Raw genomic sequence first — 16317 nt, 5'->3', positions numbered from 1 at the left:
TGAGGTCTCTAGTGTTTATGAGGTCTATAGTGTGAGGTCTCTAGTGTTTATGAGGTCTCTAGTGTGTATGAGGTCTCTAGTGTGTATGAGGTCTCTAGAGTGTATGAGGTCTCTAGTGTGTATGAGGTCTCTAGTGTGTATGAGGTCTCTAGTGTGTATGAGGTCTCTAGTGTGTATGAGGTCTCAAGGACGGACCTGAGTGCTCTCGTCGTGGAAGCCCTCCAGGAAGCTCTCCAGCAGCTCGTCAGCGTTGTCGATCCTCTCGGCGTACTCGCCCACGATCCAGATCATGGCGGCGCGGGCGTCCGGCTCGTCCAGGGAGTCCAGGTTCTCACACAGCGTGGCGATGATGCTCTCATACCTGAGGAAGGAGAGAGAGAGCAGAGGTGAAGATGGCAACTTACCGACACATCGCATGTTGGTTATTCTTGTCTGACCTGGAGGGATACAGAGGTCATGTATGGTCCAGGAGGAGGCAGACATCGGAAGAGGAGCTCGTTGTAATGCATTGAATGGATCGAGGAATAGTCTCGAACCAGCGTTTGATACATTTACATTTACATTTACATTTTTGGCATTTAGCAGACGCCTTATTCCAAAGCGACATACAATCAATACATTTCACTAAGCAAGTGAATCATTAATCCACCAGTCGTAGCAGGAAGAGTAATCCAGCTCAGGCCCGGGGCCATTGGCAGTCTCTGTGATAGAAGGAAAAACCTTCTTCTATCACCTTCTTCTAAACCTAGACTTTTTTAAATGTAATTATTTTATATATAGACACTGGAGAAACAGAGAAACAGTACAAGGGGGGCAATAGAAGTTTTAGGGGACACAGTAAAGGGGAAAAGCGGGTGTCTTCAGGAGACGCAGTGCTGGGGGCAGTAGATGTCTCAGGAGGAGCAGTTAAGGTGTCAGGAGGAGCAGTTAAGCAGTTGATAGCGTTTCCTCATTCCATTCCAGCATTAAAATAAGCCCTGTCCTCTGATGTCTGCCTTTGGCTTGAATCCAAAATGATCTCATAACGGTGTCGTCGTGTTACGTTCTGAAACAAGCTCCATCTCGTGTCATTTATTCTGCCCCTCTATCTACCAAATGTAGGCTACTGTCCGTTCGCCGAATCCGGTGTGGATTTTTAATGTTCGAAAGCTGACTGGATTTAGCAACTGTAAATCAATGCACGCGGGGTGTCCTCTGACGGGACAGCTACTGATCTGTTGTGCAACAGGGCGCATGCAGCGGACGTTGGAAACGTGTTTGATGGATGCAAACAAAAGTATGAAAAAAAATAATGCTTTGACCGCGGTTCAAAGAAGACACCGCGATCACGTAAAAAAAAAAAAAGCCATTAGACAATTTTTTAATAATTGTTACAGGCCTACTGGTGGATAGATGATTCACTTAATTAGTCAAATGTATTTGTGGTAAGTCGCTTTGGATAAAAGGCGTCTGCTAAATGCCCCAAAATATCACATGTAAAACCTTTGTCTCATTGAATCTCGGAGATGCAGACAGACTTAAAAAATCTGTGTAAAATGTATAGAAATCGGGAGGACTTCATCACTGAGGGAAAAGAAGAAGAAGACCTACTTGTTGGGGTACTTGCGGAAGATGTCCCTGATGACGACGATGGCCTCCTGGACCACATAGTTAACCTTGGTCTGGATCAGGTCCAGCAGGGTGCTCACACAGCGCTCAGCAGATTGCTACAGGGAGAGGAGACACACACACACACACATTTTAAATGCTTTATTTATGTCCACATACATGTACAATATCTGAAGGATATAAATACTATCAGTGCATTTTGACATTATGAAAACAGTCAGTTACAGTAGTGCTGAGCCAACAACCAGTTATGCCTACACATAGGATGTTATTCACACTAAATGATGATTACAGTGGATTTGACAGATACAGTATCAATACTGTAAAACAGACAGCTCATGGGTACAAGAAGCACCGCCTTCTCCATATTGAGCGGTTACCAATATAGCAGATACTGAGCAGTACTTTGCTAACTGTTTGGCCCTTCTCTTAGATAGACCAGCCATTTGAAGGCCTCTAATAACAAACTTATGAACATGGCCCAGGCTGCCAAATATGAAAACTAAAAGTTTACATCTGTAACCCAGTTGTGATATGGCCTGCTCCAGCTGTTGGTATTTCAATATCTTGGTTGAAAAGGCTTCCTCTAGGCTATGGTCAAAGGTGCAGCCAACTTCTAGAATAAGCACCTCTCTGTGATTTTCATTGACTGCGGTTACATGCACACCATAAGTGAATCCCAAGTCACACGACAGAGCCCAACCCAAAGAAACCAAGCAGAGCTGTACTGAGCTGGGCAGGTTACACATCCACCATAATTGCGGAAACAGGGCTGGAAAAGCCGCTTCATCTCCGTGGAGAGCCACGGGTCATCTCGACCCTGTAGAGTGTAAAGCCCCTTAGATAAAAAAGCTAAAAGAGAGTGGAGGATCATTTCCTCCACCGTTTTAAATCTGTCAGACAGACCCTGAATGACCGAGCATGGTAGACAGTAGACACTTCCACTATGTGAATGGTGAGGCTGACTGGAAATCAATGACAATTCTTTCCACACAAGAGTGTTGGACAAGGGAAGTAAAGTAAGGAGGGGGTTGAGGCGGTGGCATTGATGACGTCTTTTCTCTTTGAGGGTGACTCTCACCTCCACTTTGATGGCGCACCGTCCGATGGCTCTCACTGCCTTACGCACAAAGTCCACGTCCACCTCGGTGGCGTACTCCTTCAGCTCAGCCAGCACCTGGGGACAGGAGACCAATGAAGAACATCTACACACACACACACACACACAGTCACACACGCAGTCACACACGCAGTCACACACACAGACAGACAAAGACACACACACAGATAGAAATACAGACACATAGAGACAGACAGACACACTCTCACTCTCACACACACACACACACACACACACACACGCACACACATGCAAATACGTATGCACGCACACGCACACAACTTGAGATGTGATACCTTTTGATAGCTGAAGTGACAGAATCTTTTTTGAAAATATAATATGCAGATATAATATCCAATATATATGCAGATATATAATACCCAAACTAATCTCCACTGTAAACGAACGACACAAGGTAAGGCTGAGGTTTGGTAAAAAGGCACCCGAGGCAAAACTGACACAAATGCCAATGAACGCTCCCCTGAGCTAAACCTACACGCTGCTTTACAAGACCGCGGCTCTGCAAGGCCTCTCGTATACTTTGAAGACGTGTTTACCCAGGGAGTCAGAGAGCAGCTCTGTTGGACTTTTAACAGCTGATTTACAGCATGCGTCTGAGCCTGCCTGTCTGTCTGTCTGTCTGAGCCTGCCTCCCTCTGACACACAGAACCACCAGCTCCAGACAGTGAAGGCCGCTCCTGAGCTGCCCGTCTAGACCATGCTCATTTAAGTCTTCCTTGCTGTCTGTCAGCACGCCAGTCAGAGCAGCTCGTGCTGATGAGGAGTGACGGAGAGGAATATGAACATGTCTGCTGACATTAGTCTTCATTTCAGGAAGGGTTGCAGGTTTTTTTTTGTATTGTTTTTTGTACTCTTTTTAAAAAAAAATCTTATTTCCTTTTTGTCTTTTGTCAACGGTGCTATGATCATGTTTCTCTTTTATGTTCCCATCTTTCTAAAACAGTGTTGTTGTGACACGGCACATTAATGTGAATAAACTTATTTGTAGTAAAAACATTTTTACTACGGTTCATGTTTTGCGAGAGCTACATCGTACCATGAGTATAACAGTATATTCCTGCCGTTAATATATCATGCTATCAATAGTAAATACATATGCTGCTGGCTGCTGGCTGGCCAAAACATGACCCATGGAGACTGACCAAGAGGGTCATGTTTTGGCCAGCCAGCAGCCAGCAGCATACTGGAATCTCGAGAAACAACTACAATGGAAAAAAAAGAAAAGAAAACTATCTTCTGGTCAATTATATAGTGTTTCTTTGTTTTTCTTCAAATTCTCATGAGTACCTGGGCAATGTTGGCTTGGGAGGCCAGGCGGATCATGATGTCCAGTTTCTCCAGTTTGACGTAGATGGGGTCGTTGTACTTGACAAAGAACACCTTGATCTCCTGCTTCAGGATCTCAGGCCTGGGTGGAGAGAGAGAGAGAGAGAGAGAGAAAGAGAGAGGGGTGAATGGGTGTGAATGACACCTCTAACAATCTGAAACCACCGAGCTGAGAGAAGGAGACGGCAAGGCTACATAGATAGAGAAATGCTGCCATCTAGTGGCACTGAGCACACAATAACTCCCAACACATCGCCACGGCATCATCGTAACAACAGTCTTATCTCATGTAATACATTGTTATCTTGTGCTCTCCTGGATCTGGCTCGATCTATACAAGACCAGGACCATGTGGGTTTCTACGGGTGGTAAAGCTGAGGACATTACCACCATAAACCACACACTGTTCTGCTCCAAACAAAACCTTATCTTGAGGATACAATATTTTGCTTTAGTTCAGCTCTGGACAACATGAGTTCCTACTGATGGTCTGTCCTTCCTTCCTTCCTTCCATCATTGCATCATTCCACCACTTTTACCTAATAAATCACATTAGGTCAATTATCTAATCATATTACAACAATATGTGTGTATGTGTGTGTGGCAACCTCCTAACCTTTTCTGGACGATAAGGTTGATGTTCCTGAGGGCCACATACTGGACCTCGGGCTCCCCAGAGAGCAGGGTGACCAGCGGGGGGGACAGCTTCTTCAGGAGGGTGTTGTAGTAGTCGGACTCCTTGGGCAGCAGCTCCAGGAACTTCATCAGGACCTTGACGGCCGAGAGCACCACCGCAGAGTTGGCGTGGGAGAGACGCGGGGTGACACGCTCACAGATGCTGAGAGAGAGCAAGTAAGAGAGAGAGAGAGAGAGAGAGAGAGAGAGAGAGAGAGAGAGAGAGAGAGAGAGAGAGAGAGGAGAGAGAGGAGGGTAGAGTGGAGGTGGGGTTATCAGTATGGAGGTCAATCAGGTTTGTCACTGTATTAAAGGGGCAATCTGAGATTCAAACAACAACAAAGCAGTCACCCCATCACCTTTTTTTCCACAGACTGACTATCCATAAGATCACAATGTTAACCATGTTAGACAGTGTTTGTTAACAGTTACATTGTTTACAGAATAAAACAAGCTCGTATTTTGGGTTCAGACAGTTGAACTAAGATCATACGGCTAAACACTCACTGAATGAATGAATGGTCTTTATTGCCATTGATATAGTACAGGTACCAAACAACGAAATTTGGGAGGGGGGGCTCCCCTGGTGCTAGGAAAGAAAAAAAAAACAAGAAGGGAAAAGAGCTGGTTTACATAAATAAAGGCTATGTACACTATCCACTATACTATACTATACAAATAAAACACTGTGCTGTACTCTATGCTATGCTATACCTATTCTAACATTTCCTATCTCTGAACCTTATGTACCCGAGGGTTGTCATATTGCACATAGTGTTATTGCACATTCATTTAAAGTGTCGCAGTTTGCAGGTTTGAAATGTTCACAGTTGTGTTTCAGTATTGCACTTGATTTCAATCTAGTAGCTGCCATCAAATTGTCTAGATTGTCCAGGGCCTAGAACCTAGGTCTTTGCTGTGTTCAGGGCCTGAATGGCCCTGGGGTAGAAGCTGAGCTTCAGTCTGTTTGTCCTTGCGAACATGGTCCTGAACCGCCTGTCCGAGGGCAGCCGAGCAAAGTGTTCGTTCCCAGGGTGGGATGGGTCTCTGGAGATCTTGTGTGTTGTACAGCTCTTCCAGAGAGGGGAGGGGGGCGCCGGTGATCTTCTGGGCCGATCTCACGACTCTCTGTAGCGCATTCCTCTCTGCGGCTGTGCAGCTGGAGAACCACACGCAGATGCAGTAGGTGAGGATGCTCTCCACTTCGCAGGTCTAGTAGTTTGGTCACTAGCCTGTCTGGAAGGATGGTGTTGAAGGCAGAGCTGAAGTCCACAAAGAGCAGTCTCGCGTAGCTGTTTCCCCTCTCCAGGTGGGATAGAGTGGAGTGCAGAGTCGTCGCGATGGCGTCCTCTGTGGACCTGTGGGCTCTGTAGGCGAACTGGTATGGATCCAGGTTGGGCGGGAGGCGTGTGACTATGTGGGCCCGGACTAGTTTCTCGAAGCACTTCATGATGATTGGTGTGAGTGCCACCGGGCGGTAGTCGTTTAGGCAGCTCACCGTGCTTTTCTTCGGGACTGGGATGATAGTTGAGGTTTTCAGGCAGGGTGGAATGGTGGCCTGGGACAGGGACTGGTTGAAGATGTTGGTGAAAACCCCGGCCAGCTGGTCGGCGCAGTCCCTCAGCACTCGTCCCAGGACGCCATCCGGCCCTGAGGCTTTCCTGGGGTCCACCGCCTTCAGCACACGTCTCACTTCATGCTCTGTGAGGGTGAGGCTGCTGAGAGCTGGAGAGAGTGGTGTTTGTGTTGTGGTTACCTCCGTTCGCCCCTCGTCGAACCGGGCGTAGAAGGAGTTCAGCTTTTCCGCCAGCAGGGGGTCGTCCTCCGCGGCTGTGAGCCTGTTGGCTCTGAAGTTTGTCATGTGCTGAACCCCCTGCCACACCCGCCTGGAGTCGTTGCTCAGGAAGCATTCCTCAATCTTCTCTCTGTGGTCTGCCTTGGCCTCCCGGATGCCACGCTTTAGGTTAGCCCTGGTGGTGCTGTACAGCAGTGTGTCCTTCGCTGAGAAGGCGTTGTCCCTCTCCTTGAGCAGTTTTTGGACCTTCACAGTCATCCATGGCTTCGTGTTGGGGTAGACCCGGACACGTTTGTCCACGGTGGCTGAGTTGGTGCAATTCACTATGTGGTTCAGAACCGACGAGAACTGTTCCAGGTCCTCATGCTCATATTCCTGCCATGAGGTGTCATTCAGGCAGATCTTCAGTGGAGCGGACCGTGCTGGCCAGGTTCTGACAGTGAACACTTTATTAGGAACACCTGTACACCTTCTCATTCATTCGGGTGGTGTAATGGTTCACAATCATCACTTGAATGCCACAGCCTATTTGAGTATTGTTGCTGACCATGTGCATCCCTTCATGGCCACAATGTACCATCTTCTAATGGCTACTTCCAGCATGATAATGCACCATGTCACAAAGCAAAAGCCGTAAATATCTAAAAACATGGACATACCAAACTCATATTGCCCCTTTAACGTATCTGTGTTATGTTTTATTTTGGTCATTTAAATAGACGCTCCAATCATGAGCGTTGCAAAATCTGGTGGTTAACATGCAAATAATCAAATATTCAGACTTGACCCTGAAAACATCCTGTGATGCTGTTTCAGCCTGTGTGAGTGTGAACACTGTTTCTGGGGTCGTGGCCATGGGCAGGGTAGAGGCCATGGGGAGGGTAGAGGCCATGGGGAGGGTAGTGGTCATGGGCAGGGTAGTGGTCATGGGCAGGGTAGTGGTCATGGGCAGGGTAGAGGCCATGGGCAGGGTAGTGGTCATGGGCAGGGTAGTGGTCATGGGCAGGGTAGTGGTCATGGGCAGGGTAGTGGTCATGGGCAGGGTAGTGGTCATGGGCAGGGTAGAGGCCATGGGCAGGGTAGTGGTCATGGGCAGGGTAGTGGTCATGGGCAGGGTAGAGGCCATGGGCAGGGTAAAGGCCATGGGCAGGGTAGAGGCCATGGGCAGGGTAGAGGCCATGGGCAGGGCTTCTCAAAGTCTGCATCCGGACCGAACGGCAAGTCAACACGGACCCAGCCCATACCTCGTGTTATGTTATGAAGTGGAACGTTTTCTCTAGTACACAATTTCTACAACGAGTGTAAATGTAGTCGTATGAATATGTCAGAAATAAATATGACTGACTGTCTGAGCCGTGTCTGTAGCGCTAATCTGATATTTATATGTAAATGGTAAACGGACTGCACTTAAATAACGCATTATTCCCAAGCGCTTTACAATGGCCTCTCATTCACACAACAATGCCGGTAAGCTAATGGAATTGCCCACTTACGTAAATGTGTTATTCTACATGTATGCACTTTATATTGCATGTTTACAGACAGCCCCCATTACACTTCACGCATTTCTATTTTGAGTATAAAAGACACGAGATCACCTGCAGTCAGCTGGAGGCTTCCGCTGTGTTCTTCAGTTGGCAGTTAAGACCTGAACCCTGGACAGCCACTGAGGACCACTATTGTGTTTTACATGTATTATTTCAGGTGGGTAAATATCACATACGTTTTCATACAGTTTGTCAGTAATGTAGTTTTTTTTTTTTTTGTGTTCCGTTATGCATTTTAGCACTGTAGTAGTCTGTAGTTTGTTAGCAGTATTTGCGCTAGCTTGTTTGAACATTTTAGATTTTTATATAATACTGTGATTTTGATCTTTGCAGAACAATAGTTCAAAACAATTTCAATTGTCTTTATGTATATAATGTTGACAATTGTCCAAATATGATTTTTGTGTCAGACCCCAGGAAGACTAGCTAATGTCAAGGCATTAGCTAATGGGGATCCTAATAAATAAACAAACAAACAGAGCATTCCTTTGTCAATGAGGTGCTGGGCAAGAACAAAAAGCCCTTCTCTGATGCAGACGTAGTTATGGAGTGTTTGGATGGGATAGCTGAGGCTATGTTTGAGGGAAAGGAGAAACAGGAGATGTCAGAGAAACTCAAGCAAATACCATTATCCAACTGCACTTCCACCAGGAGAACTTGCGGGCGACCTAGTAAAGCCGTTAACTGATCAAGAACGCACAGTGCATTTCACTTGCTGTGGATGAGTCGATTGACAGCACTAAGCCCAGCTATATGTGTCTTAGTCAGATATTATTTCATCAAGGTAAAGGGGGAATTCTTTGGAGACTTAGTGGGCCTGACCCACTCCATGGCCACGCTAGAGGAGAGGACATTCATGAAGCCATCATGATCTTCTAGGCCACTGAATGGTTTTCGCAGCAGCTTGACCAATGAACATTTGGATCAGTGTCTCCGTCTGGCAATCACACCTTTTGTGCCGAGGTTCAAGCAACAGATTGCAGGCAAACAATCCCATTTCTCCCACTAGGCTTGAATCTATTTTGACTGCCTTGATCTTGAGTGTATGTCGCTTAAAAGCTATAAGTGAGCTGATTAAATGTTATTTTGTTAACACCAATCATTCCAGACCTCTGTCTTTTATCCTCTTGAATAAAAATCAGATGCGGACCTTTGAGTAATACGTTTGAGAACCCCTGGCCTTGGAGATAGTGAGTTGGGACTGGTGATCAGAAGGTCCTGAGTTCAAATCCCACCTGGGAACACCACCACTAGTGTGCCCTTGAGTAAGGCACTTAGCCCTAAGTTACTCCAGGGAGACTGTCCCTGTAATATCTAATTGTAAGTCGCTTTCGATCAAAGCGTCTGCTAGATGGTTAAGATATAAATGTAAATGTTCCTCCTTGCCTGCCTGCTCTCTCTCACCTCTGGGCCTCCCGCTCGTCTTTGGGGTTGTAGTTGGACAGGCAGTCCAGGATGAAGATCTGGCCCCACTCTGTGCACTCATTAAGGGCCGTCAGCAGCTTGTTGATGTTCTGGGGGTTGAGGTCCAGCAGGTTGCTGTTGGGGTGGGACTCGCTGATCTCAGACAGAGCTGCCACCGCATTGGCCACCACCTGGCATAGTTCAGACACGTTCACTCATTTATTTGTCTTTAACACTTTGACCGGCTTGCATAAAGGTATACGGACAAAACATAAACTCAGGTGACACTAAAACATCTAGAGCAAAGACTTTCTCATAGAATTATGGAATGGTGAGCAACTGAATAATTGGCCCTTGTGTCAACTAAGTGTATTTCCAAATATCACTGTAATATTAGACAGAAAACGTAAACCTACATTTCACGGATAACGACAATTACAGAATGCAAGATCAATAACATTTTTTTTTATCAGAATCTCAGGCAGGCACCCTGGGTAGAGGTCTAGTTCACTGGGGTCCTAGTGCTGCCACCTAGTGCTGCCACCTAGTGCTGCCACCTAGCAGTAGTACCATGGGGTTGGAGTCGGCGATGAGGTCCCTGAGGGAGTCCAGGAAGCCCTGGTCCTCCACCATCTGGGCGTTGATGTCGTGCAGCTTGGCCACGCACACGGCTGCCGTCTTCCTCACGTAGGGGTCCTCGTCCTTCAGACACTTCCTCAGCGGCTCACACAGGTACTCTGTGATCTTGTCCACACGGATGCAGCCCATGGTCCGCACGGCTAGGGCCCGGATGAGAGGGTTGGCATCCTCACAGTCCTTTGGTGGGGGGGGGGGGGGGGGGGGGGTGGACTGAGTTATATAGCACCTTATTCCAAAGCGCTCTTCTTCTTCTTCTTTTTTGTTTTACAAGGATATGCTAATATTTGCCACTATTAGAAAATATGTTTACATTTTCAGTGTGGCCAAATAGGGCAGAAAAGCACAAAACGACTTCACCTTTAAGATTGAGCAGTATAATGTTTCAAATGGCATTATTGAGAGCCATCCCGATAAATCGGCCTCTACTGACATTATTGTCGTTGGAAGGAGTAAAAATTTCGATTTCTAAATTGACAGGCAGAAAATATACAATTTGCCATACTTTTTTTTCTTTTCACAATTTATTTATTTGTTTATTTAACTTTTATTTAGGCAGGGAGTCACATAGGACCATGGTCTCTTTTCCAAGGGAGCCCTGAATTTACAATTATACATCACACTGACATCCAAATAGTAATCTTACTTCCTGGAATAGTTTAATGCATTCAACAAAACTATTATGAGAACATTTCAGGAAGTAAATGTAGGTTTGCTATTAGGATATCCATGAGAGATTTTTTGCGGAAGTAATAATATTTTGGGATCATGTCAACGGTGGACAGATTTTTTGTTAATAAAATGCCCCTTTAAGCGAACGTTACCTTGACAAAGCTGTTGACAGCCATAATGGCCATGTCAGGCTGACTCTTGGCATAGTTCATCAGGTACAGGTAGACCAGCTTCTTCAGCTCCAGGTTGTCAGTCTGCATGCAGTTGACCACGTCTGGGAAGAGGGAGCTGACAGGGAGAAGGACAACAGGGACATCATCAGTGACAACATCTCCCAAGTACTTGGAGAGTGGAAGGCAACAAAAAATCCATAATAACAACATGTCTTTCCTTTATCGCTCAATCAATCTCAACTCCTAACTATTGACTAGGCATTCACTTACTTTAATGTACAAGGTCAGTAATCATTAAACTTATTGCTAAATGGGCACTTTGGTTGAACAGGACATTCACATACAGTGGGGGAAAGTATTCAACACATCAACAATTTATTGAAGAACTCATTAGTGGCATAAGCTGGTTTAGTGCTTTTTATTACTGTGTTCAATACTTTTTTCCTGTGTCATTCCACTTCATTGCACATAGCTTTTTTATGGATTGGAATGTTACAATTTATTTAGCTGTGTAGTTTTATTGAGTTAACATCAACATCTGGTCTAAATTTCATGTGAATATCTGCAAAGGAAATATGTTGAATTAAAAAAAGGTTAATGTGTTGAATACTTATTTTCCCCAACTGTATAACACCTTATAAGATAATATGGGCTGAATGGGATAGACAGCACACAGTGACCTATCAGGCAAGAGCATTCAACTGTGTACCTCACATCCTTCCCCACGGTCATGGCAGCAATGACCTTCTTCACAGCCTCCTTCCTCTTCTCCTTCTTCTCATTGTTCAGCTCTGCCTTCAGCTCAAAGATCTCTCCTGTAACAGGCCCCAGGGGCAGTGTTAGCATCAGTGCAGTGAACCAGCAGTGCCAGCTCATTTGTAATTCTGGTCAATGACAACTCCACTTGCACAGCCAAATGCAATAGAAATGAATGGAAATGACATTGCAATGTTTTATCACAGTTGTTACAACAGATGTCTGTAATCAAAGCATCCTGTCAGAGATCTTCAGTGTTTCCCCTACAATTGCCTTGGGGGGGCGCCCAACGGAACCCCCCGCCTCCCCAAGAAAGAAGAATTATTACGGACGTAGACACCAAACATCTGACAAGCAGGCTAAAATATCTGCGTTTTTTAAACGCACCCAACCCGAATCTGTCGATTGGCAACATGGGCTCGTTGGTAAAGTCCGCTCGTTGGTAACGTCCGCTCGTTGGTAACGTCCGCTCGTTGGTAACGTCCGCTCGTTGGTAACGTCCGCTCGTTGGTAAAGTCCGCTTGTTGGTAACGTCCGCTCGTTGGTAACGTCCGCTTGTTGGTAACGTCCGCTCGTTGGTAAAGTCCGCTCGTTGGTAACGTCCGCTTGGTAATGTCCGCTTGTTGGTAACGTCCGCTCGTTGGTAACGTCCGCTCGTTGGTAACGTCCGCTTGTTGGTAACGTCCGCTTGTTGGTAACGTCCGCTCGTTGGTAACGTCCGCTAGTTTCGTAGAGCCATAAAATATTTTGCGCGAGTGTGTGCGCGCGACGCGAGACAGTTTTTGCCGTGTGAGATGTCTGCAGATGGAAAGTTAGCACATCGAAATGTTAGCAAATATAATTGCTGAGTGTTCTGACAGAGAAAATTGGTTAAAATTGGTCGTTATTATCGTGACTAGAAAGTGTGTGACTATAATTCCATGGTGTAAATAGTCAAAGAACTAGCAAGCTAGCTCAGAGGTGATGAGACACTCACTACACTGGCTCCCTGTCTCATTCAGGGTTGACTACAAAGTCCTTCTTCTCACCCAAAAATGCATCAACGGACACGCACCTCCCTATCTACAATAACTCCGTACCTTTAAGAGGTGATAACCACTAATAAGCTGCCAAACCAAAAGGTCTATCATATCAAAACATAATCTAGGGATGTATAGGAATAAAAAAATCACATCTAGAATTTGCCCAGAATTTGGTAATGAAAAATGGTTTGGCCCAAGGACTATTTATGGTAATACCATAATGGCATATTTACAGTACATGGACAGTGGATTGAAGCATTGGAAATGTCGTTTTTTTATACGATTTTTTTTCAGGTGAGAGAGTAAAGTCAAAATGACATTATCTGACTGCATTGCCCACAACAATCCAATATTACATTATAATTATGTTATAAAAGACAGGGATGTAAATTGATATGGATCAATGTACCTCTTATTAGATTATAAATACTCTGGTTGTTATGTTTGCCTTTTGGTTGACAGCAAAAGAGGGAGAGAGGAGGATAGAGAGGGAGAGAAGGAGAGAGAGCAGGATGGAGTCGGCACTAGGGCTGCCACAAACGATTATTTTCATAGTCGACTAGTCACCGATTATTTTAACGATTAGCCGACTAATCGGATCATAAATTACAGCTTATCGCACAATTACTCAATCGCTCTTATTTAGCTATCATCTTCTAAATCAGCTTCTAAATTTAGCTTGAAGTTGTTAGTTGTTGTTGTAGGCATGTGCTAACAAAAAATAAAGACAATTAAAATGATTGTTCACTCAAAAATAGATATTTTAATGAACTTTGCAGATTTATTTCTGGCATCACTTGCATGTAATGTAAAGAGTAGTAGAGGGTGCAAACTGCTGAGTAAAATGAGGTAGGCTAGGCACTAGGCAACCAAAAGAATACAAAAACAAAAATAAATACTTGTACAGAGTACAAAAGTTTTGCTTTGCTTCACTCATCTCATAGTAGAACGCGCCTTCTTAGCACTGTAACGTTAAGACAACATTTTTAGCTATTTGATAAGTATCGCTTTGATGACAACGTAAAATAATGTAAGAAGGCTTTTAACGTAACGATATCGTTAGCCAATAACAAGCTAACTAGCTTACCGAGACGAGCCATCGTCTTCCTCGTCATCTGCCACAACGTGCTTCCTTTTTAGATGCTCGCGCATCATAGACGTGCTGCCATGATAAGCGAGTTCAGCTTTGCCAATTTTACATTTTACATTCTTTTTTTCAACGTTGTGGTTGACATGCTCCCACACTTCAGAGGTACGAGGACAGGAAGACATTTCTCTGTTTGTTTTTCCGGGGAAGTCACGTGTGCCCCGGATGACCGACACTGCGCATGTACATCAAAGACACTGGGAGACGCTAGCCAGTGGCAGCTTCAGGGAAGAAAAACGAATGCTTATCGAATGAAATGAATGGTCTTTATTGTCATTGATATAGTACAGGTACCAAACAACGAAATTTGGGAGGGGGGGCTCCCCTGGTGCTAGGCAAAAAAAAAAAAAAAAAACGCTTATTTCAGCTCCAAAAAAACATGCGACTACGGCGATTACCAAATATGTCAGCGACGATTTTGGTAGTCGACGTCGTCGTGACTAGTCGACTAATCGTGGCAGCCTTAGTCGGCACACCAGAGAGAGACAGCAAGAACCAGGTGAGAAGGTGGACAGGTAGTCAAGACCACATAAGTAAGTAGCCTTGAGAACCGATGGTTCTGGAGCCTAATGGCCCATCTCCTGTTTCCGTAGCGTGAGGCGGCTTGATGTACAAGTACACCCCCTGGACATGACGCTGGTATGTCGCAGGGTCTTACCCCCTGGGGGGGTTGGGGTCCATGCCACCCCCCCAAGGCAGCAAACTTAGGGGAAACACTGATCTTGCATTGGTGATTAATGTCAAAATACCTATTCTTACATGTGGACTCATATACAAATCTATCAAGAAAGAGGGATGTATAATTGGCATTGTTGAAAATAGTGTTTCCAACAGTAATGATGGACTCACCTTTTTTGTTTGTTGTAAAATATTTGGAGTCAGTCATTGTTGCCGTTCCTCAAATCTGCTGTAGGGAAATGTGTATGCACAGCTTTAGAAAAACACGTACGTAGGCAAAAAAACAGGCACAGTATTGGCGCTTTTCCACTACAGGGCCGACCCGGGTTCTTTGGCACTTTTCCATTGACCGGCCCGGGTCGGCACGGCACGGTAAAATAGTTCTTGTTCGGGATGGGTAGCGAAAGGTACCTTTTTGCCAGGCTGCATTGTGACGTGTTACGCTGCACACCGTTGATTGGTCAATGGAAATCGTCATCCCATGTTCACTGGCTGTGTTCGGAATAGCGTACTAGCATACTACTCATACTAGATATGACGTAGATTTTGAGTATGTAGTACGTTCACACTGTACAGTATGCGAGATCTGAGTATGCGAGAAATTTAGTAGGCGAGCAGTTACTTCCTGGAAAATTGAAGTCGGTTACGATGGACACTAGTAGGGCTGCACGATTAATCGATTTTAAATCGAAATCGCGATTTGAAATGATGCGATTAGCTAATCGCAAAGCCTGCGATTTTTTTTTTTTTTTTTTTTTTTTTTACCAGGAAGTCACATTGAGATTAAAACCTCTTTTGGAAATTTGATCAGCACTCATGGAATGCCTCTTGTCCAATCAAATTACTTGGTCTCTTTATGACTTCGAACCCGGCGCTCTCAGAGCGAATTTACGAACGCAGGCATAGGTTGTGTCACGACAGTCAGTCCAATTATTATGAGACTTTGGGCTAACGTAACGGAGACAATTAGACACCACATGGCTTACTTGGACGTATGATAAACGTTAGTATGTTATAATTGCGACAGGTAAGTGTACAATTTCACTATACTAACTGTACCAGCCAAGTGCATGTCGGTGCTGTTAGTCCAGCCTTAAACTTAGCTTAGCTAACTTGTAGTCTTCGAGACGGTAGCTTAGCTTAGCTACTCATGCTAACCCGGCGTTAAAGTACAGACACAGAGTTGACAGTCTCAGCAACCTGCGGGTTGGTGCAGGGCTCGACAGTGCGACTGTTTTGGTCGCATTTGCGAGTGAATATATTTCTGTGCGACTTGGAAATACATTCAATCGCACCAGTGCGACTAACTGCTGAACTACTGTCATGCGCAGTCAAACCTATGTGTATAAGCGATGAGGGAATGAAAACAGTGAACAGAAACGCGTGTCGCAGAAATGCTTCACGCGAGTCCTATATGCTTAAAATTTGCATAATGGGTATTATGGGATACAGCTCTCATAGTTCGTAGCGCTGTGTTTTGTTAGCCGCTAGCTGCTAGCAGCGGTTGCTTCCGGTTTCATTACAAAGAGGTTAACCCTATATGTGCCTGATGTCTAACATTCAAATGACTCTAACTTCATCTTTTTTCGGATTTCAATGTATGACACATCATTTGAAAGTTTATGATCCGTAGTTCCAATCCACAACACGTCACATTTGAAAGTGTTTCTGTAATTTTTTTACATTTGAAAGTGTTTTGTTTATATATATTTATATTATACAATTTACCAGTCTGGA

General features: G+C 45.0%; 1 protein-coding gene across 3 annotated transcripts in view; it reads right to left on the bottom strand.

Annotated features, from left to right (window-relative positions):
• The window catches only part of ap2b1 (adaptor related protein complex 2 subunit beta 1), a 55755-nt gene extending 40946 nt beyond the window's left edge, over nt 1-14809 (bottom strand). For all 3 annotated transcript variants that reach the window (XM_080528361.1, XM_080528362.1, XM_080528363.1), the window contains exons 1-10: nt 14752-14809; nt 11687-11792; nt 10957-11092; nt 10067-10312; nt 9497-9687; nt 4692-4913; nt 4037-4157; nt 2690-2785; nt 1591-1706; nt 196-361 (exon numbers count right to left, since the gene is read on the bottom strand). In XM_080528361.1, coding sequence (XP_080384487.1) covers nt 196-361; nt 1591-1706; nt 2690-2785; nt 4037-4157; nt 4692-4913; nt 9497-9687; nt 10067-10312; nt 10957-11092; nt 11687-11792; nt 14752-14788 — 1437 coding nt within the window. In that variant the 5' untranslated portion in view covers nt 14789-14809. The remainder of the gene's footprint in view (nt 1-195; nt 362-1590; nt 1707-2689; nt 2786-4036; nt 4158-4691; nt 4914-9496; nt 9688-10066; nt 10313-10956; nt 11093-11686; nt 11793-14751) is intronic.
• Between the last annotated feature and the right edge of the window lie 1508 nt (nt 14810-16317).

This window comes from Nansenia antarctica, assembly GCF_963989245.1.
Source record: "Nansenia antarctica genome assembly, chromosome: 4".
NCBI lineage: Eukaryota > Metazoa > Chordata > Actinopteri > Argentiniformes > Microstomatidae > Nansenia > Nansenia antarctica.
This window is presented reverse-complemented; position numbering and strand designations above follow the sequence as displayed.